Consider the following 24,347-nt stretch of genomic DNA (forward strand, 5'->3'; position numbering starts at 1 on the left):
TTTGCTAGGCTTTTAGGGATCAGCTTATTGTGCTAATTCCTTCTTATGAGATTCAAATTTGCAGGTCTCATTCTTCATTCAGGCATCACCAATCTTTGGTTACCATGGCTCTAATTTCACTACTTGTCCCTTAGTCACTAGCTTAGATACTGATCTCCCCTGTGCACAGTGGAATCAGTGTCTAATTTTCCTTTTTCAAGGAAAACACACTTATCTGCAGTACCAAATTAAATGTCTCCACACATATTTCACTTCTATCACTCCTACAATTTTTTTACTGTTGTTGTTGATATCAAATTACTTATTTAAGATCTCGACTTGGCACTTTCTTTCTTATAATCATTTCTCCTCAGCATCTGTCCACTCCAGCTTCATTTATTTTTTACAAGTCTCAGCTAGCAGGAAAGATTTTTCCTTTTCTCCAAACAGGAAAACAAACACAGCTTTCACATTCTCAGTTATGTTTTGCATCAGCTGCCTGAGATCCTAAGGCAGCTGTCAAGCCAAATCTAGTTGTTCTGTGAGCTGTGAAACCAATAAAGTTTGCTGTCCTGGAGTATTTCCTATATCCCTGCCCCATATTTCTGCAATTACTGCAGCTTTTCCATGTCCTCTATAATCTCATTATCTGTAATACCATCAGTTCTTTTTCCTGACCTCTAGATTCTTCCACAATACTTTGGGCAAATAAGTTCAAAAGTAATTTAAGAAAAACGGAAGGACAAAATGGTTTTACCAGAGATTCTATGCTATCGTAAAATGAAATAACTTTAAAGCATCAGCTGAGTAGAATTTTTCTTATTTTGCACCTAAATCCACAGATCCAGTAAACAAGAGTTAGTTAATTTACCCATACGTGACGTTAATTCTGAAACTACAGACGCAACACAAATGCCACCAGTTAGTCTTTCACTAGCACCCAACTTTTTATTATCTTCTTATGCAAAAAACACAGCTAGCTTACCACAGGAACCCAAACACCTCAAATATTCAGTTCTTCTTGTGTTGACGAATTTCCAAGATAAATAAATAAACACAATTAAAAGGAAACAAAAGAATTGTACCATCTGAAACCGCTGTTGAACTTCCTATATGATTTAGAAACCGAGAGTCAAAGCAATGAATCTAGATTCAGTTTACTAAATAAATGAAAGTGATAATTATGACATCATCAGGAGGTCTGTATATCCGGGACACAATTTTTAATTTATCCTGGCAACAGACTGTATGTTGTAGCCAACAACAAACTTGGTTGCAAGTGTCAAACTGGGATAAAAATCTGTGTTTCATGCTGACACAAAATGGCAGTAATACCAACACCTGCAGCTTGCCAGGAAAAGCAAAGTGGTGCAGAAGCTTCTGACAGGACAACACAGACACTCCAATCTAGCAACTGGCAACTGAGAACTTCTACAATTCACATGACTGGTTTTTATTCTTACACTTTTATACATATGTTCTCACATATATGTGGAGCACACTGCAGGTATGCATCAACACTCTTCACAGCTGATGCACTGGAGACTGACAGCAATTCACATTTCTACACTTTCCTTTGTGAGCTGGAACTCCCTAAAGCCCTTTGCAAAGCAACAAATACCACATCCAAGGAGAAACAGTGATAGGTCATCAATACTGTAGTGACTTTCTGTACTCAGGCTTAGCAGCCATTCTGAGTATAACAGTATGTCTGAAATATGAATGCAAATTAATCTGAATAGTTCTGCATGTGAGAGATCTTTTATGCAACCACCTGTACTACTACAGGTTGTATCTGCAGTTCTTTAATATCACTGTAGAAGGAGGGAAGTTTCCTTAAATCAGTATTTGCTCTCTGTTGAAAGGCCAGTAGGTTTCCCCAAGTTTCCCAATTGTCTTAAATGTGTGATCTTATGCTAAACCCTGGCTATTGAACTGCCAAACGCACACACAGGTTAAACAAAACTATTTATAAATCAACTGCAGCTGCACTGGTAGCAGTAGCAAAGCGCAACTTGAACCTATCTTGCAGTGCTTCTTACTGCTCACTGCAGATGAACAGCCCTCTGCTTTCATTGAAGAGAACAGTTTGATAACCTCCAGGAGCTGAAATTCACACACCTACTTATAGCTGTTCCTCTGTGCTCCCTGCTCCTCTTTTAGCTTCACACATTTATGAGTTCAGTGGTTCAGAGAACACTTTTGTGGGCTTTCTGATCTGGAACCACCCCTCCAGCATCACACCTGTGCAGGCACACGGTGAAGCAGCAGCCATGTAGGTATCCTCCAGGGGTCACAATTGGGTTACAAATTCTATAAAATGTGATGACTGTGCAGCCTGATCTAGAGCAATTTATTCACATCCTTCTTCATTAAGATTCAAATGGAATAAGTAAGATAGAAATTGAACAGATACAGAAATTGTGCATGGCTTGCTTCTGTAGTCAGTAAACATTTATTCACTAGGCACAGCTCTCTCTCGTGTTCTCTCTCTTTCCCTACCCTTCCTGCTTGCTGTTTTAATGCATAATTAAGAAGGTCAGAATTAATGAAGCAGTGTGGAGTAAAGTTCAAGGAATCCCCAGGCACTATTTATTTTATTAGATCCCAGGCATGAACATCAGATTGGCAGCATTAGAGGCAGAGGCAGTTAGCTGGCAGCAGTCCAGGCGAGAAGCTACCAAGGGATTCTTACCTGCAGTGTCAAGTCATTGCTGAGCTCCCTCCCTGCAAAAATCACCCGCAGCTGGTCAGCTGGAACTCCCTGTCGCTGGGCAACTGCCTCCTTCAGTTGGAGGATGCTGGAATCCGAACCAACCTCCACGGGGAAGCCATGGCTGGAGTTAAACCTGACAAATACTGAAAGAGAGCAAAGATGGTTTTAGGTGAGGATTTCTCATGACATGTTTCTACTAGAATAATAGTGAGAGGCTTACTCTTCAATTACAGGAAGCATTTACTATTTTCAGAGAAAAGCTATTAATATTCCAGTGTGGCATTTTTAACCCCCTCATGGAATAGTTAGTGACCAATAAATAAAACTCATGTTTCCCCTTGGCAGTATCAGAAATGACACAGAGCATTTAGAATCAAAAGAAACCCAGCTAGGCAGCTGTCCAAGTAGCTGCTGCCTGGCATAATAGATTTTAAGTTCACTCCTAACCTTCACAGGCACAGGGCACATGCATTTTCTGTGCCCCTCGTGCACTCCCCAACACATACAACAAATAAATGCAGGAAACTGAGGTATGCTCTGGAACCAAAATATATTAAATTAAACACGGGAAAACAATTCCTTGTTACAAGGTAAAGCACAGTCATACAGACTGGTTTCCCACAAATACAATTCTACAGAAGATAACAATGGAGAGGAAATCACACACTAAGAAATCAGAACCACAGAATTCTGTATTACAGCACAGCCTTTTCAGAGTTCACTACAATATCTGCAGTACATAACTCCTGTCAGCATCCACCTTCAGTGCAGAAAATCACTACTGCACCAGTCATATCATTTTTAGAGCTGCAGCAACTGGTTTATACACCCAGAGAAGCCTGGCAAACAAACTCATAAGCTTCCTGCCACTCAGCTGGCAGAGCTGTTCTTCATAAAGAGCCTGAATGTGCTCATTGGGTCAAGAGAATTACTGCAAGACCTATGAAACAAGAAAAAAGCCTCACTACATCCATATCAGTCATGGAGGTTGGATGTACAGTAGACATCTTCCCAGTGGATTGCTTTGGCCAATACCTTCACAGGCAGGAAGCAATGGAATCAGCAAAACTCAATATATATATAAAAAAATCATTTATATTAATTATATCTGTCATTTAAACTACCTGGGTATTGATTGCAACAACCAGTCTTTTTAAAGATTTATTTCCTATTTCCCACTACAATGTTTTAGCTGAAGATGTTGCTCCTTTGCATTTCTGTTGACTGACAGAAGCATAAACTCAAAAGCAGTTATAGAGTTTAAAGAAAAAACTATTTTTAAAGCTAAAAATAGGAGTTATATTATTTTTCCAATGTACAGTCTACCAGACAACTCCAAAGGTGTCAGATCCTTTAAGAACATTTGAATATGGCTGAGGTTGGTTTTCTCAGCCACCAATGTTATAAGTATTTGCAATTTCACATCTTCAATTCAGATCTGGCTTTAAGGGATAAGGCCATATTCCAATAAAATTAAATGCAACATTTTAAGCTTTGTACTTGAAAATACCCTCTCAGTGTACCAAAATGCATGGTAAGATTGCACAGTGCAGCATTAGGCAGGTGCCCTGGAGTGTGTTATTGCAGCTTCCTGCAGTACGTCTCATTCTGGGGTTTAATTTCTGTTAAAGGGTGTTCTGGAGATAACTGTGCCAGTTGTATATTCAGATTGTTCAGAAGAATCAGTAGAATTTGAATTTTATTTTGATTATGGTTTGGAGACCAAAGGAGGAGGTATATGACAAAAAGTAGTTACAGCCAATGGCAATTGAACATTTCCCATCTTTCCAGGAATACACAATGCTCAACTGTAAATAAAATTATCCATGCCATTAGAAAAATATGTAGTTAAATCAACGGGGATTATACTTTTTTAATATGCTACACTGTGACTATATATATGTCTCTATATATTTATTATATGTCTATCAATTATATAGATATGCTCACATACACACATAAAATGCATACATGTGTATCTCCAAAGAGCTCTTCCTAACTAACACATAACCCTCCCTCTCTTTAGTCTTGCAAAAGCCAATGCTATTGGGTTTGGAAACAGAAAAAAAAAAAAGAAAAAAAAAAAAAAAGTCAGCAGATGCAGTGACTACAAATAAAATGTGGCAAAAGGAAAGTGCTAGATAAAAGAAGATTTTAAAAAGTACCATTTAAATTACTTGCTCAGTGGTATTTATGTATTTATTTTTAAAGGCAGTATAAACCCAACACACTTACTGGAAATGTAAATCATGTTTGATATCAAGAAGCCAAAATCCTTCTACAAATAAATTTATTTTTATATAGTTACAACAGATATATTCACCTCCTCCCAATGTGTAATGAGGTATCAGAAATTCAGTCTCACAATTCTTACCACAAGCAAACAAGGGAAATAAGTGTGAGTGCATCATTTTGCACTTCACAGCACAGAAGACTGAAGAGTTAACTCAGAAAAAAATGCTAAAATGCCAAATTTGCTTCCTGGAAAAATCTAAACCAGAAATATTTCGCCCTTAAGCATGTTTATTCTATTATATATTCTGCTATCCAACAACTCTTTTTAATATAAAAGAACAGAAGAAGCCTTTGCTCACTTGCACAGAGCATAAAATGATTGAATACAAACCTTCAGTCTGTGGAGTAAGACAAGAATTTCATTAATATAATAGTTCAAACTGTCTTTTTAGGAAAAATAAACTTATTTTCTTTTTGACATTTCACCTCAATAAATAAAGAATCAATACTAAGCTGATATTCTTTACAACACACATTATTCAAGAGATCACAGGTGAAGTTGTGCAGACACTCCAGACCCCTTCCAAACAATACATATGTTGAAAAGATTTAGAATTTAAAGTCTGTCCACTGGAATTTAAACAAATATTGACAGGAGATAAGAGAATTTACCTGAGGCCTAAACTGCTGGCAGAAATCCAAAAGAAATAAACAGTTACTCAGACAAAAGTGCATGGCTCAGGTGTGTAGGGGAGTTGCAGAATTTCAGTGAAGGCTGGAAGAAACCTTGGGGGCAGGGACTCCTGCCGGAATCTCAACAGGCCACATTCCAGAGTCCTGGGATTCAGCAGCCTGTCTTCTTTGGTAACTCATAGCAAAAGTGCCAAAGCTTTAATCCCCATTGTTATTAGCCCAAAAGGTTTTCCAGTTCTTAATGGAGAAGACAAATGTCAAATACTGGAGAAGCTTAGGCCCTGCCTGTGAACAAACTGCGAAGGCAGAGTCTTGATACAGAGACCCAAAGCAACGGGACTGTGGCAAGAATGAAAGGAAGTTGTCAACGGCTTTACATTGCCGCATGCACAACACAAATTTCCTTTTTAGTTTTGACATGAAATAGCCAATTCTTTTTTTTTCCTTATGTAATGGATTGCACAATCCTGCTTTGCAGCACACCAAAGAAAAGCTATAATATAAACCTATAATTTATGGTAAAAGAATGCACGTATTTAAAATTTAAGATCTTAATCAATAAGATCTAATTCCCCGTTCTTCCTTCGGGGGGGGAAAAAAAAATGTCACAAAGGTTTATCCTAAAGACAGTGTAAAGTATGGGAAACTTCTTTTTTATTTTTAAAAGCCCTTTTTCTACTGAGGTCAGGCAAGAAGACCTTCAAAGTGTTATTTTCCTAAGACTAGGGGAAAAAAAAAATCTTGTGACAATATCTGTCTGTGATGATTAGACCCTCTGCCTCAGCACATGACTTGAGAACACAACGCTTCTTAGCTCAAGAACCTACATCTGGACTACTTTACACTTAAATTATCCAGTATAACTAACCAGCTTAGTACAGATTAAAACCAGGAAAATTCACAGAAAGGATAAGTAAAGCAAGAGAAGGTAGGCATCAAGACAACATAAAAGCCTTGCCTCCTGATAAAGTAGTGTAGCAATGTTCTGCAAGTCTCTCTATTACCTGTGTATCACCCCTCAAGGCACAGGATTAAGGCAGCTGTTCCAACTATTTTTTTTATTTCAGTGAATAAAATAAAAAATATATAAAACATATTTTTCATTTCCCTGGGGCTTATGCATCTTCAGTCATACAAGATATTGTTCTAGTCTTTTAATCTTTAGACTCAGTTAGTATTAGATACTAATACTAATTTGTGGACGGTTTATAAACCCCAGTCGATATCAGTTGCTGCTTGGAATTTCTACAGCCTAAATTGTAGAAATGCAACTGCAGGATATATGCAGTGTGAGAAATTAACAGCAGAGCACAAGAAAATGGGATGGCACTAAATCTTATTCCACAAGTTTTTATTGTTATTTCCTGGTTCAGTTCCTGGGGAACTGGGAAAAAAAAAAAAAAAAAAAAAAAAAAAATTGGAAAAATATATGTTGAAGATATTCTGCAAGCTGAGGTCAGGACTGGAAAGGAATAGCTCAGAGTTATGTCAGGCTTGAAAAACACAACCAGTCAGTACATGTTAATGAAAATCCAATCAAACGGTTAAAGAACTTTCTGCAGTTATTTGAACTTTGACTTCCCATGGCAACATAAGCAGCCTGGAAGTGATGTGGTCCTTTTCTTCACATATCTGTGCATTTAGGTTCTGCACTGGAACAGGAGACCTTCCCAGCACCTTTAGTTCCCAAGAGCACAGGAGAGCAGGGTGGTTCAGTCAGCTCCACTTCAGTTACTACCCTACTTCCACTACTTCAAGTCCCACTTTGGCAGCTGTCACTGTCACAAAGCTCTGATCAACTGGCCTGCCTGATTTTTTCCTTGACATAAATATGTGAGAAAATCTCATAGTCATTGGAATAAACAGTCCCATAGCAATTCATGTATCCCTTTCATCAATTAGTAAAAATATTCTTAGCGCCCTCCAAGAAAGCTCTCAAACAGATGTCTTTTCATCAAAAAGTTGCCAAATTCCGACAATTTGGAGCCAAGTTGAGATAGTAGGCTCCCAAGTCTTGATACCCATGCAATGAACATTCTGCCAAAATTTCCCTTCTTTGGAGAAGAAAATCCAGCTACAGAACCTCTGCTGTCTACAAAAGGAGGGAGATAGTGTCTCAGAAATAAATGATTTCACACATTTCAGTCTGTATGGCTAAAAATCAACAGCTTGAACACTGCCTCAAGATGAGTGGGTTGCATTGCAGCTATCGATGCATTGGTATGACATTTTCCTGGAATAATGCCCTGATGTATGTTTTGCACCAGGTACAGTGCACATGCAATGGAGTTAACCCTGACTTAATGCCTTACCACTTACTGCTGAGCCATAATAACTAGAAGGATTAGGGCTCCTCCATCACTGCATTTGTGAAATAAAATTAATGCACAATCATGTAAGCCAACTTCACTGTTGCAGCAGAAAAAGAGCCTACACAGGCAATAAGTGGCAACTCATTAAGCTGGAGTAATTTGGTAGCTTCTGATAATTTGTAAATTGCCTTCACCTAACGAATGATTTTACGATGTAGTCACACAGAGCGATGTAGTAATCTAAAATAAACAACATCTATAAAACCTCATCCTTGGTGAAAGGAATAGTCTCTCAGTAAAGCATCTTCAGTGCTGGTTAACACCAAATGAATATCATAAAAAAAGTTCCTTGAACTTTAACGCAAATCTTAAGATTGAGATTTCTGATGGTTTTATTTAATTTTAAAGTAAAAATAACAAGTGTCTTTTGATCAAACTACTGTTTAGGGAAAGCAAGATATTATTATTCATAAATTCTAAATATGTACCAGATAACAGTTTACTACAAAGTCATGAAGAGCATAGAAAAGGTGAGAAAAGGTGAGGGATAAGAGAATCACCTCCATCACAGGATTTAGGGGCATCATAATTAATTTACATGAGCCATGTTCAAAAGAGGCAAAAGCTCTATGTTCGCCCACACTACTAGCAGCAAGTCTTCTAAAAAATTCTGCCAGAGAAGTGGTAGATGCATGATGTATGAATTTAGCTCAAGTGGAGAAAAGAAATGGGCAGTTTCAGGCAGCTCAGTAATCTCTATACTGGAAACAAAAGAGTAATATACCCAAGTATGTAATAAATAGTTTATATGTAGGGTTTGAGCTCAGAAAAGCAATGCCTTTCAGCTATATGCTGAGCCAGAGGAACTTATGACTCCAAGGAAAGTAAAAAAATAAGAGATACCATCACACAATTCCACCCCCCCCCCTCTTCCCCGCCCCCACCCCCCCCATATTTTTAGGAAAATACATTTTAAAGCTCCTGTCATTTGAGTTAAAAATAGTTGGAAGGACATCAGGGAGAAATATAACCTGGGCCTGCCCCATGGTCTTTCTTCAGAAGCATCTCTGCATACGATTGCTGCTGGAGTCAATAATATATTTACAGCTGTTTTTTGTTTGTTTGTTTTACAAGGGTTTAACAGTCTCTTCTGAAGAAGAGTGCTCTTCTGTAGATGTTCTGGGTTTGTGTTTCCATACACAAACTCCAATAGAATGTAATACTGAGTAACAAGCAAGTAGGTTAACATTTTCCTCCTGACTCTTCAGGCTACTAAGTAATCCAAATCAAGAACAGAGGCAAATAAAAGACTACAGCTCACCACTAGTCTCTTTTATTCCTCCAGAGCAATGTGTGCAAATGCAGTTTTTTTCTTCTATTGCAGTGAGAAAATTTTTAAACTCAGCAATTCTCACAGTAACCTAATTTTTTTCTAGGAAGTATGCCTTTTAATCCAAGACACATGCTAAATTTGTCCAGTAAATTATTTCCTGTGATTAATTCACCCAGTTTTACTATTCTTTTAAGTTGGAGGAATGCATAACTAGCTAACTCAATGCTACAATTATGCTGGCATTTCCTTTATAAGTCTCTCTAAAAATGCTATTTTTCTTGCTATTTTTGCCCTGATTTACTGGCTGCTTATGTCAGCACCAAGCTGCCATGAACTTCCTTGATACAGAATCAACCTAAATTCATGTTTCATTTTAAACAGATGCATACTGTTCTTTAATGTGCTTGGATATGGATAGGTCTTTCAATTCCACTTATTTCAAGCCATATGCTACAGCTTTCTGTATAAATAGGAAGTATTACACTTAAAAAGAAAACGTGTACTCCTGCAGCTTTTAAATTACCCGTCCTGTGAAAGAATGGGTCAATATTTTTGCAAACGCAGCATTCATAAGAGGGTCAGAAAATCTGAAGTAGGACATACTGCAATAGCTTTAAGGTGAAGATGTCAGTAGGGAGATTCCACCATTTTAATAGTTACACTTACCTGCAGTTCCACATGAAATATGATATAATTCTCTTGTAGCATCTACATGCATCTAAGTATCAGAAGCATTGTTGGACAGCTGAAGTTCCAGTCAAACAAACATATGATAAATATGGCAGCTGTCACACTTGACTGAGGAAGGGGATTTCTCACCTTGTGAAGTATGTTAGACGCTCATATAGAACAAAACAAGTAAAAAAATTTAAAAATCCACATTATAATGTGGATTAAAATAGTAGATATATCATTGGGATGGCTATATCGAAACATTAGTTCCACACGTAACAAAAAAACAAAACAAAACAAAAAATCCCAAAGAAAATGTATCTACATACCCACCTACATGGAAACCTTTGGTTTCACTTAATTTCATTTTTATAAGAACTATGAAAAATATTACCAAACCGAAATGGCAAGGAATAAACATAGTTCTGGCCCTGTTAAGGCCAGGACAGTGAGCTGTACAAATACTGCATGGCAAATGCATTGCTTGGCGGGGGAGGATGAGGCTGGCTGCTCTGGAGAACAGAAAACGAAAAGAGGTTCTTTGCTTGGTGTTTGCAGATCTAATGTAAGCTTTTGAATGTCCACATTCCTTTGCTTTTACTCATCCCATTAGAGGGGATTCCAGTATCATTACAACCATGTCCTGATTTGCTTTAAAAAGCACATAAGTAAATGAAATTGATTTTCTTTATCAAAAAACTTAATTTTAAGGCTACATTCTGCCACCTCTTCTTTTCTTAAGTATCTTTCCATTTTACCAATTTACTGATAAATAGTTCTTGGCTAGCAGAAAAATAAGCTTTGATATTCTGGGACAGTCCAATCCCTGCCCTTCACCTTTAAATGCTAACATCACCCTACTCCTTTCAAACCGTGGGCACCATTTTTCCTCCCTCAAGGCCTTGTTCTCACAAGTAAAGCTATGGCAGTGCTAGAGCAGCCTGAAGAGACACTACCAGGGAGGGCACTGGGGACACCAGCAGCCCTGACTGTCCCTGCCTGGCTTCCCCAGGGGCTGCACACTCTGCCCAGGGCCCCTGGGGCACAGTCCCTGCCTCAGCCACGCCATTTCTGCAGCAACTTGGAGTCTGCCCTGATGGGTTCAAGGTGAATTCTTAACGCAAAATTACATCTGCTAAGGATGTAATGTAAAGATGAGTTAAAGATCATAAGTTATTACACTAGCTTTAGTAAAACTATCTTAGCTGGCAGTACAATTTAACCCCTTAAACCAAAAGAGAACTGCATAACGATGAGTAGCCAAAGAAATTTACAACTGTGTCACAGAAAAACATACCCAGATTTTCTTCTGAAATTGTAAAAATAGACGTTCTTGTAGCTAAGCTTGAAGATTTACCATATATAGAAGATAATTTTCTCCCTCTTGAGCTTATCAAAGCTCTTCCCACCCTTTTTTGGGCTATTTTTTACTGTCTACTTTTCCTATCTATCTAACAGCCAAATAACAAGCACCTCTAAGTGTCTGAAACAACAAAATACCCAGCAGCCACTTTTGAGAGGAAAAAACATATGGCCTAAACTGACTGCCAAAAATAGTCTGACATTCCTACTATAAAACTGCTAGTTAGCAGGAAAAGAGAAACACCATTTCAAATAGCTCAGTGTCACACAAGAATCCTAAAACCCCACTTTATTGTCTGAACACCCCCACACAGAAATTTATTGGGCCTGTTTAAAATTTACACAATATAGTAATTTACCATCTCCCCTTAAATACATTAAATGTGTATATATATATATATACATATGTTTAAACCCCCCAACTCAGATGCTATTATTTCAGTACAGATTTCAAATCCCATTCATGGAGCGGACGTAGACATGAGCTTGCCAAGTTAGAATATGAGCTCCAATTCTCAAAAATGCTTACCGGGCACACATGACTCAAATACTATTACAAAAATGAAAAGTTAAAAACCCCAAATAATGAAATGCCAAAATACAATAGGAAGTCTCTCAAGAAACTGAAAAATGATGATGTACACAGTATACAAACTGAGTATGATGGGATGAAAATTGTGAGATATTTCACATACAAGCAACTTTGATTCTGGTTTGTTGTTCGGGTCTTTTTAAACCAACCCTAGGCAGACAATGCATGTATAAATTATGCATAAACACAGCAAATACTGAAGGCCATGTGGTGCTATGCTGTGCCATAAATAAACTGAATAAGTTTCTCACCATTTCACCAATTCTCTGCCATTCTGTTTTGCTGGATTTACCTTTATTGTCCAGCACACCAGCAACTTTGAGGAGGATAACATAATGATTTCTCTCTTGGTTAAATCTAGGTCCATAGATATATAGAAACATAGATATTTCAAGGCTTGCAGGTTTAGAATTTCAAGGTATATTTCACAAAAAAAGCTAAGAAACTGTAAGGTGTTTTTACATTAAAGACTAAGATATTCATATAAAGTAATTCCATAAATTTAAAAATGGAGGCTTCATAATATGAAGTTTTAGCTTATTGTCATATAATTTTGAGAATACCAAATAAAGAAAACTATTAAAAATATTTGCTATGTCAAAAGCAAGATACACATAAATTAAAATGTGAAACAATAGCTGAATTGATGATGACAGGATGAATCTGTTCCTTCTTGCTTGTTTTAAAACAGTTTTTAAAGTTAAAATATTCATTTCATTAGATCAAAATTAACACATTTCCCCCAGAAAATTTTCCCAGGAGCTCAGAATGCAAATTCAAAGAATTTTGAGCAAGGCATGAAGTTAAAATTTCTGAAGGAGAAAAATGAACCTATGATTGATTACATGGAATTCTCTACATGGGTTATTCTTCATTGGAAAAGCTGAAGCTTTGTGAGAGGCAGCTAGTACAGATTGCACCTACCATCCGACCTTTGTGACTGTGTCACTGCTGCCAAAATGTATCTCCATAGCACAATTCCACAAAATCTGTTGCAAAAATGCTGGCTGGCACCAGCAGTGGTGGCTGTGGGTGGAAGGCAAAAACGCACCATCATTTCTGTGAGGCACGGGACGCGCAATACAGTTTGAAAGAGAAGAATTGTTCTTATCTTTGTTTGGTTTTAAAGGCTGAGTGTGCTGACCAATTATTTCAGCTTGTTGAAGAAAATGTGGTAGGCCATTATTAAATTATTGTTTTGGGCTGTGTGCTGTGCTTCCATTGTTCCTTGGTAGGAGGAATGATCCTAGAAAAGCAACTTAGTTTTTCATGTGATTTTTTTTAAAATTGTACTTTAAAGCCTGAAAGAATGGGCAGCCTTTTTTGCTGGGAAAAAAAAAAAAAAATTACAAATCCTTCATTCTTACTATGAATATTCCCAGAAGGAGATCCAACTTAATGTCATGAGCACCTCAATACTTCTCAAGATTTCCTTTTCTTCTTTCTGAGAAACTGCAGGCAGCTGCAGCTCATCACTCCCTGTGCCAGTGCATTTGTCAATTAGTTTGAAGGAAATCGCCCAGCACAGAAAGCAGAGTTTATGATCAGACAGGAAATTATAATCTATTATGCAATTTTATTCTTGTCTGTGATTGACTGCACATCAAAGGGCCACTCAGTGGCAGCCACTGATACTTGTTAAGGTAAAAATAGTTCTGCAAAAGCAGATGGTGGAAGCAGATATCAGTAGATCAGAAATGCTGAATCTGAGTATGGTATACTTCAGATGAGCCTTTTAGAAATGAATCAAAAGGATTTAAACACGTAATGTTCCTTTACAGTATATTGGCATCACAAACTGTATGGTGTTTTCAGATACAGTGGAAGTCTGCCAAATTCTGATCACAGTTTTGCCTCACACCCTATTTAGAGTGGTATAGGCATCAGCACCTGTAAATAGGTGAATTCTTTCACAGCATATGCTCCATGCACAGGCTTTATCAATATATTAATTTAAGAGTATTAATAATTCTGTATGCAAATAACCTCACCGAACTCAATAAGACTTTTAATTTTATTTTTTTTTACAATGATTAGGGATAAAGTGACTGTTATGTATAACGCCAACCTTAATGTCCATCCAGTAACACCTTATGAACCCAATTGTGTCAGCTTAGGCAAGTGATAAATGTGAGACAAAAATAAAATCAGAACTAGATTTATTTAAATAAAGCCATTAATATTTTAAGCCAATCATCCAGCTGAAACCCCACCTTTGTAATGACATGTGGGAGCTCTGAATAGTGAATGAAATTAAAAATGAAATAACATGGAAAGGTAAAGGGCCAAAAATTTACAGAAATAGCTAACTTGGTCAGATATTTAGAAAGGTATTTGGAGGAACTTAGCAGCAAAATTAAATTAGTATAAGAAGAATAAGAATTATGAACAAAAATTGCTGGTTTAAACCATGTACATCAGGCATTAGATATAAATGTGTGACAATGTTTTTGTAATCCTCGTAGACAAGAGGAGTAAAATTTGGACGTATTTATTCTTATAAATCATTGTCCTCTACAAAAAGACCCAGTACTTTTCTTTAAGATCTCTTCCTCCAATGAATTAAACATAAATTATACAGCTGGATCACAACTGAACAGTTAATAATTCTCAGATAAGAAAAAATTATACTCATTATGGAAGAAGAAAGATACATTAGTAACAAAAATATATTCAAAAGACTTCGAACTATTATGCATTTACGATACACATACGCTGGTAATTGCAAAATGGCAAATATTTATTATCACGTAGATGAAATCCTTATTTTCTTCCTTGAAAAACCCCAGAAGCCCTAGCACATCTCATGATTTCCAGAGAATTAACATAGGTCATTTTTACAGGGAGGTTTCTTTAAATTTGCCAAGGACACTGTTATTAACAATGCACCCCAAGTAAGATTTTTTTGTGTGATTAATGCGGCTGAAACAGCAGAAGCAATTAACTGCTACACTGTGTTAGTGAAACAGTTTCCTTGCCATGATAAACAACTTCTATAAGGATATTATTTACAATGAGCAGAGAAACCAAGAACTGTATTAAATCAGATTTTTAAAGGGAGTGCTAACCTTCCCCAGCATCCAGCTTTTCTGAAGCCAGATATTCAACGTGCTTTTCATTCCCAAGCCTTACTGGCTTAGTAAGAGGCAAGAAGAACTAGAATCCTAGAAGTTCCTGGTTCTCACAAGTAAAACAGAACAATGCAAAAGAAAAAGAATAATGAAGTTAAGAGAGAAAAAAATGGAAGCAGAAAAGAAATAGATCATATGATGAAGAAAAGGCTTTTCCAGAATTAGAATCATAGAATTAAAAATTAATTGCATTGGAAAGGACCTTAAAGATCATTTAGTTCTAACCCCCCAGTCATGGGCAGGGACACCATCCCCTAGACCAGGTTGCTCAGAGCCCCATCCAGCCTGGCCCTGAACATTTTCAGGGATGGGGCATCCACAGCTTCTCTGGTCAACCCATTCCAGTGTCTCAGCACCCTTGCAGTAAAAAATCTGTTTTCAACACCTAATCCAAACCTACACTGGTTGTAAGGCCAACCCCCTTATTCTGTCACTACATGCCCTTGTAAAAAGTCTATCTCTATGTGTGTTGTAGGTGCCCTTCAGGTACCAAAAGATTGCAATCAGGTCACCACAAAGCCTTCTCTTCCCTAGGCTGAACAAATCAAATTCTATCAGACTTTGCTCACAGGAGAGCTGCTCCATCCCTCTAATCACCTTGGTGTCCCTCCTTCTGGACTCACTCCAACAAGCTGATGTCCTGGGGATCCCCAAGCCAGATGCAGCACTGCAGGTGGGATGTCCCCAGGACAGAGGGGCAGAATCCCATCCCTCACCCTGCTGGCCATGATGCTCTGGATGCAGACCAGGACACAAGCGACTGCTGGGTCCAGCCTCTCATGGACCAGCACTCCCCAGGGCTGTTCTCCATCTCTTCATCCCCAGCCTGGGTCAATACCAGGGGCTGACCCAGCCCAGGTACAGCACCTTGCACTGGCTCTTGTTAAACAGCAAGAGGATCCCATGAGCCCACTTCTCCAGCTTATCCGGGTCTCTCTGCACAGCATCCCCATCCTTCAGGTGTGTCAATAGCACCACTCAGAGCTTGGTGTCATCTGCAAGCTTGCTGAGGGTGCTAGAGAGGACCTACAGTCGGTGCATTATTTGGGGAATAAAACTGAGTGGTCTCCATTTTCTTGTGTAGTACAGGTAACTCCTGAAGCAGCATGAAGCTTGTGTTTACTCCAGGCTGCATCAAAAGAGAAGCTTGCGAAGAACCCCTAACTCACACTACAACTAAGGATAGAGGATAGATATCTCCAGAAAAGGATACATTCCAACATTTTTACTTTTAATGCTTTTCTTAGCTATTCAATGAATAGAGTATATTATTATTTTTAAGAACAAAGAATAGAAGGAAAATAAAAAATAGCACAGGTAAGAGACTACAATCAGTGGAAGACAACATGCAAAACTGAGTCTATTTTTCACTGTGTACTTGTGAAACCTTTCCATTCCCTGCCACAGGTCATACATTTTACAAGGTTAAATACTGATATTATTTTGTCATACAAAAGTTCCACAGGGAATAGTCAGTACTAAATTTACAAGATGCAGATATCATCTCATTAAAAAAAAAAAAAAAAAAAAATCACAAAGTCATTCAATAAAAGTTGTATAAAGCAGTAAAAAGCTAAAAATGTAGTTCTACAAAATAAGCCTGTATCATCAGCCAAAGCACTGAACAAAAGATTAAATTCTCAAAACTTGCAGGAATCCTAAATTAAGACATGGACAAAAGGATATTGATACAAATATTAGTTTGAAACACTCTGGCAACATCAACATTGCTTCAGCAGCCCTCCTGAAAATACATGAGCCTAGGTGAAACATGCATATGTATATTCCTAAGAAATGGGAATGTTTCAAGGGTCTGATTATTATGAAAAAGGCTGAAAGCAAAATCAATCATTACAAAAAGAGCTGAAAAAACCTGGTTTTCTGGATTTAGAAAACTTCCATAATTCAGTTACAAAGCTTATCACACCATATATGTGGACTGGCTTTCTTATTCTACACTGACGGTAACTGAAGGAGACCTGGGCACTTGTTTTTGGCAACACTCAGTGTGACTACATCAAATCTAGACCTAACTGTAAAGGGATTGTTGAATCACTCTTCACTGATGGGAGGAACACCAGCATCTGTGTAGAGCAAGATGGAACACCCAAGGCTAAAATCCAAATGCTAAATTCTCCTGAAGACTTTTGAGTGATATGGAGAGGGACCAGACTAGTCTAGCCCCATAAACAGTTCACTAAATCACCAGTACTAGATATTTATATGTCACTAAGTAACACAAAGAGAAAAACATTTGGATCATTTTGACATTTCCATTAAATCTCTATTTTACTGCACAGTTTAAGAAGCAGTATATGATAGAAAAATTATGTGAAGAATCATTTTATTTAAAAACTGGAGCCAAAAGCAATACAGCTGATAGAGTAACAACAGTCCTGACCCCAAGAAACACCCTCCAAGAATGCCAGGGGATCAAAAGCCACAAGATGCATTCTGCATGCTAGAGAGACACAGAGGCTGTGCTGGGTGTGCTGTAGTCCAACGGCAGGGCATTGAAGTAGCTTTCCAGGCATTCAATTTTTATTCAATTATGATTATGTTATTAATATTTTTATTTCCTTGAATATAATATTTATCTATTAAAAAAAAAATCTCTTTTTTAATCTGATCTGTCTTAGACTTACAGCACCCACAGTGACTGTTGTAATCCTAAGAATTCAGACCAGCTTGCCTGGAGAGGTTTTAATCTAGTGAACTATCACTGTAATTCACTACATGAGATAACCTGTGTTGTCTTTACGTGTGCTGAGAACTCCAGCTGCACCAGGGATACAGCTTGACTTGTAGAAAGAGGGATTTCTTGCAAAGATCCCAGTAAGATTTGCCTAAGGTTGTGGACAGATATTAAATTATCATTGAGCATTATTTTGAGGAACAAATTGTTTTGATCAACCACTGAAGCCCTACAATGGGAGAAGACAGAAGGGATGGCCAAGGGTAGTGTGCTCCCAAGGCTCATGGCAGGATGTAGGGAGTCACTGGTGACAGCTGCTACAAAAACAACTGAACCTGGCTCCATCCAAACACGCCCCCAGGGGAACTTTGATCTAGATAAATCAGCTTAGTGGATCAGCAACTGGTTGTTGTTATTAAATGAATTAACCAATGAATTAATGAATTAACCAACCAATTAATTAAATGAATGAAACAATGTTCATCCAAACCAATGTTAATCCAAAGAGTTGAAATGTCTTCCTGCATGTGCCAGACTAGCACCGGGGCTGTATTCACACTTCCACCAAACACAGAGTATTAAATAACGCAAGTATGAACAAAAAGAGCTTTGGATACCAATGGGCTTGGGCTGACTTCACACTCCATGTATTCCATCCTGCGGCCCCCCAGTGTCACAGCAATGAGAACATTATACCAACTAGCGATAGGAATCACATTCACATTGTGATTCAACTACGTATAGAAACTGCCATAATCCGCAAAGTAGAATTTGTCCCGGCATTGTGATTTATGTGTATTGTGGTACTGCTCTACTAACTCAGAATCCCATGCAACATCATACAATTGGGTTCCAAAAGGTATATATTCCCCTATGCTTGACATAAAATACCAATTTATTTACACATACTGGATCAACTTTGAAGATCGAGAAGACTGTGATGCAGCTGGGAGAAACAGACAATAATAAACTGGATCTAAAGGACAATTCTTAATACAGCAAATAAGACAGAAGGTGTGCCTTACTGTGTTTTCCCAGCATTGTGAACTAACAAAACCTTTACTAATCAATATACCAAACATACTAAATAGCACAGTCAGAAGTTCATACACTAGAGATAACACAAGTGAAAACAAGCTCAGTATTGAAATGTGACCCCGTGACCTTCATTTGGTTCTGCAGCTGTGTTACGAGGGGAATTTACTCTCCCCTGCCTCCTTACTGAATCGGTGATACATCAACAGGTCATTTTCAGTATTAGAATTCATCAAGTTAAAAGTGGTGATAACTGCAACAGGGCTTGTTCCCTAAATAGTGTTACTTTGTTCAACATGTCATATCAGAGTAAGTTAAAGCCCTTTAAGCAGGCTTTTATGCTGAGGCAAAGCATACATTAAAGTGATGAATTGGTGGGAATCCTGATCAGAGAGAGGTAAATTTGTATTTCTTGCTTGAATAAATTTTACTGTCTTACATTTGGTTTGTAGATTACAGGAGCATACAATTGGTGACAACACAGACGGCTCAAGGAGGTGGATGCTCAACCAGCTCTCAATAATATTGTCATGATTCAGGGAGTAGCCGTGGTTTTTTTGTACTGTTTGCAGAAATAAATCATAGCAATACAAAAATGACATGCTATGTTCCTGTTAATTTTATCTGCATATATAATGCATTTGACATCTTAAAAATTAATTTTTGCAATAGCCCCTTCTAGTTGAGGAATAAGTCATCTCATTATCTGCTGGCCTCTGGCACTAATATCCAGCTTCTTTTACAAAACCTTAAAACCTGTACTGTGGGGAGGCTAAATGCAATAAATAATAAGCACAGTTCTTCAATAATAGATTTGTTTTGTGCTAGGAATTTCTAAATATGATTACATTCAGAAATATTGAATTAACTTTAAAAATACTAAATAACTTATGTTGTCAGAAGGGATTACAAATGTTTTCTTCAGCTGTCATGCTAAATCATTCCCAGCATTCTGATTATTTAAGGAATAATGTATATCCTTGGGAAGGGGAATTGAAGCTTTATCATAAAAAAACAACCAACCACATACTAAAAAAACCCCATTCTACAATTTTCCCCAATTAAAAATACATACTGTCCTTCTGATAAAACACACAGTGATGGTAACAACATTTCAATGCCAGAGGTCTCTTGAAGGTCACCTCTAATATTTATTTTATGTAGTCTTTCTCTGAAAATATATCCAATGCACTGGCCTCCAAGTAAGGTCAATCTGAATACATACCCAGCAACATCCTTTGTCTACAATTTTAGTTCTTGCATTTTGAAATATGTTTACTAATGCCGAACATGAAAGAAGAGAAGCAAGTATGTACATGGGAAACAAAAAAGCTTCAGGAGCTCCACGGAGACCTCAAAATAATGCCTAAAGGTAGAATCAATCTTCAAGTTAACAGAAATGTAGGGGCAGCAATTGTCTCTGTCAGAACGATCATTCTCTCAGATAACAGCGGGGTGACAGCAATCACTGTGAGTTTTTCCTTAGGCAATCTACATAAATACGAAGACAACTTGTTTGGGCCTCACTCCTCACTATCTACTGACTCCTGCTAGGGAGCACATGCAGCTGTCTTGGGGAAAGCAAGGCAAAACCTGAACCCTTGAAACAGGTTACCATTTCTCAAAGCAGATCCAAATACTGGGCACAAACTAATAACACCTGATTTTTTTTTCCTTTTTTTTTTTTTTTTTTTTTTTTTTTTTTAAAGACACTAAAACCTATCCATACCTAAGAAAAGAAATTGCATATTCAGTACATTAAATAAATACAGTAGTTGGATTTTCCAGTTCTCAGCATTGACTTTCATCAATATAGTGAGAGGCAGAACAAAGACTACATAGCGAAGAAGAATATCCTCAAAAGCTTACATAAATACTGCTTCATCAAAATTATCATATCAAAGAATATGACTTTAGTCACTGATATCATTGCTTCATTAATCAGCAGGTGAAGTACATAAATCTGCATTTTGGGAGATATAACTATTTTCTAGAAGCTTGAGATTTAACATCCACAGTTTCACAGAAAAAAACTTGAAGAAAAATAAGGCGAATGTGGAGTACTGTTTTCATTTTCACAACATATGTAAATCAAAATTTCTTTGATATTCAAGCTAATTTAATACAGATCTTTACCATATAGGAAACATTGATTTATCACCCTAAGAAACAACGTGCAAGGACTTTAGGTGCTCAAAATGCATGGACTTTAAGCACTACACCTAGACTGACAAAAGAGATACTCCCAAAAATCTCTTGAGCCACAATCTGTAAATAAAGAAAGTGCAACTGAGGCAACCATAATCACTTTTAGGGTCCATTAGAAGACAAATTGCCTTTCTAATTAACACCATTCACAAACAGATCTTGGAAATACTGTTCATACTTCTGTGAAAAGGATTATGTAAATAACATGTATTTGCAAAATTGTTGACTTTGCCAAGACTTCTATTTATTCAGTGGAGCAGTCTAGCAGATCTATGCAGTAAATTATGTAGGTTTTAAAAATCATCATCCATGTGACAATATAAATTTACCCAAAAGCCAAGCTTTAAAGTTTTTTCATATGAATAACGTATACAGTAAAAAAAGGAAAATGCATAATTAGCATCTGACCAGAGAGATATTATTTTCAGGTGAGTAGTGTGCACATATAGGATGCAACTGACATAGAATATTTATATGCAATTACTGTTGCAGGTAAACACTGCATATTTTATGAGTTTGAATTAGTGGAGTGACACCACAGTTAAACTGAGATAAGCTTCTAACTTAACAGATATTTTTTAAGTGCACTAAAAATCAACACACATGCCCATATTGTCTGGAAAATTACTGTCCTTAAATGGTGTAGAAACGAAGTCTACTACTAGACTATATAGTATTTTGTTACTGGATTTTTATCCCTTCATCTATTTAAAAGTCAAACATCCAACCAAAATTAGCTTTCTTGATATCCTCTCTCAGATCAACAAAGCATCCGTCGCCCTAACTGTAGAAGGAACCCAGATGGACTGGCTGGCTCCATAAGCAGTGATGTTATACTTAGTCCAACTATGCGATTGTGACATATTTTTAAGGAGACTGGATGCCTAAAGGTGGCTATAAAGAGATCAAGAGGAGACAGGCTTGAAGGCTCTTCCTCAGATCTGAAATAAAAACTACAGACTTCAAATTTACACAGAAGCTGACAATGATGAATCTGTTTTGATGACCTTGGTCCACCTAAAAGGGATAGGTACACATTACAGTAAATTGTATTAGCAGTAGAAATGTTATTGGCAAAAGTGACAGCTGATGTCCTAAGTAGTTGATTAGTTTCAGTCATGTAAAACCTAATTATTTATCCAAGAGAGTATCTGAGACATATAAACTATCACAGACACAGCAGTCACCGAGGCTACATCTGTAGTCAATGGAGATAAACTGGTAGGATAAATGGCTCTGTCAAAAATGACTCTATTTTTTCAATTTGAAAAACTGATCTTAGGTCAACCTTATCCTTAGTAAGCATTTCCTGAAACACTGCATGCTATTCCCTCACCTGATTCATGCCTATTTATCCATTAAGTCCAGCCACAGTTACATGTCATACATCCTCCATACTGGGAAGCAATGCTTGAAGAAAACATTAGAGATTATTTATGCAAAGCATCTTCAGATTATGTGACACATTACAGCAATTACTAGTGAACTCTGAAACAAGGTTTCATTCATCTTAATGCCTTAGTTCACAAACCACAATGTTTGAGGTAATGGCACCTCACTAAGTGCATCCATATACCTATGATCACCCTTGTGGATGTGGATCTGCTGCATGTTATCAGCCTCTATCCCCAGGCTACTTAGTGAGATATTGTCCACAGTCTAAAAACAACTAAATGAACCTGATGGTACTTTCTTAACACTCAATAAAACGTATAAGACATTTACAAACACGTAGTTCAGTAGAAAGATAATCCTCTAGTAAACTTCAATAAAAGAAGTTGATGACACTTGCTGATCTTTCTACAGCCTTTCCCAGGAAAAGACCTCCAATGTTAATGTAGCATTTTACTATTAGATGGATTTAGTATCCAACAACAAATTAAATGTGCAGAGTTATATTTTTTCTAGTAATATCCTTCCTTCTTTCATTCCAGCATAGTCTGCTATTTATGTATAGCCCTTAGCTATCAGCAGTCTTTACTCCCACTAAACGACAATGATTTCTTTACAGTATAAATGCCAACTTCATGTATCAGGGAAAGAACAGAAACATTGGACAAATTATACAATTATAAATGGTCCTTCAGGAAGTCTATCTGAACTCAGTGGGAAAATAGAACTTCTGTGCCCCAGTTCACAGCTTCACTCAAGTGGGCCATCATTTCTACTTTAAAAAAAAAAAAAAAAAAAAAAAAGAAGAAGTTGTGAGAATGTTACAAAATGAAATTACTTATCCAACAGAAGTTTGTGACATGCTCACCTTGTGGATAAAATTCAGCACTGGCTCATACTTTTTTTTTTTTTTCCTAAAATGAGCTACAATTAGTTCCATCTCTCGGTAAATTTATTAAATCTTTTGGGAATTATTTAGCTGAAGTGTGTTAAATAAATATAAATCAATCATTACCAAACCAGTGGTGATGTTTACTGAAAACAAATTAGAAAGGTTCTAACTGGAAAGAGGCAATCTGCCTCTATGCACAATTAAAATAAATTCCTCCTCTGCATTCCTCGACCCTTGTCTCCAAAATATTCCTTCTTCCTCTGAAGTTCCTTAACAAATGCTTATAAGAAGACCCTTACTTCAAGATAGAAATGATTTCATGTTTATGAAGGCCTGAATTTGATGTAAACATTTCAAGTTAATAGACATACAAACACATCTATTGACCTATCCTCCAGGATTGAACCAAATCAAAGAAATGTTAAACGGCCAAATCTAAAGCAAGAGTTCTTTGTGTTTCTAGTGGTTATGAGCCTGCACTTTCTTATATGGGCAAGGTTATTTGTGTATTTCAGTACCTTTGTTGTTGCCCATCTCTTTTCTTTGCTAGAAATAGTATGTTTCTGGTTAATGCAGTGTCTTTTTATTCTATAATTTTCTTGCTAAAAATATTATTATATGCCCTTGGAATCATATAACATGTTTTCCCATAAAATGAAAACTATTGGAGAAAGCAATTGTCTTGGAGAAAGAATGAGCTCTTCTTCAGCCTGTCAAAAAACTCCCAAAATCACACTGCAGCTCCATCACAGACTCCACGTTGATGACACAAGAGAACAACTTAAAGGAGAAGTGCAATTAGCTGAAAATAGGGAGAAAACCAACATGTGGGACTTTCCCCTTCAATGATTGCTTCACATCATCCTGCAGCTAGTACCCCTCTGGGAAGCTGGGATCTCAATCAGTAGAAAAAGGCTACTGAAGGTATAGCTACGTGTATAATGCCTGTGACCCAGCTGCTAGAGATGAAAGCAATGAAACAGCAGAAACAGGACAGAGGGAAAAGTTAAGCTGTTCCCAAAGAGATGGTAGCATTTTCTGAGATGAACTGGAGGACTTCTAGAAGCTAGTATGGAAAGGAGGGACTTCAGGTGAGCCAA

The 24,347-nt window shown here is 37.2% G+C and overlaps 1 protein-coding gene across 1 annotated transcript in view; it reads right to left on the reverse strand.

Moving 5' to 3' along the window:
* The window catches only part of PRKN (parkin RBR E3 ubiquitin protein ligase), a 680,335-nt gene that overhangs the window by 552,637 nt on the left and 103,351 nt on the right, over positions 1–24,347 (reverse strand). Inside the window, exon 2 of the mRNA XM_040060258.2 lies at positions 2,675–2,838. Coding sequence (XP_039916192.2) covers positions 2,675–2,838 — 164 coding nt within the window. The remainder of the gene's footprint in view (positions 1–2,674; positions 2,839–24,347) is intronic.

The sequence above is a fragment of the Hirundo rustica genome, chromosome 3 (assembly GCF_015227805.2).
Source record: "Hirundo rustica isolate bHirRus1 chromosome 3, bHirRus1.pri.v3, whole genome shotgun sequence".
Classification (NCBI taxonomy): domain Eukaryota; kingdom Metazoa; phylum Chordata; class Aves; order Passeriformes; family Hirundinidae; genus Hirundo; species Hirundo rustica.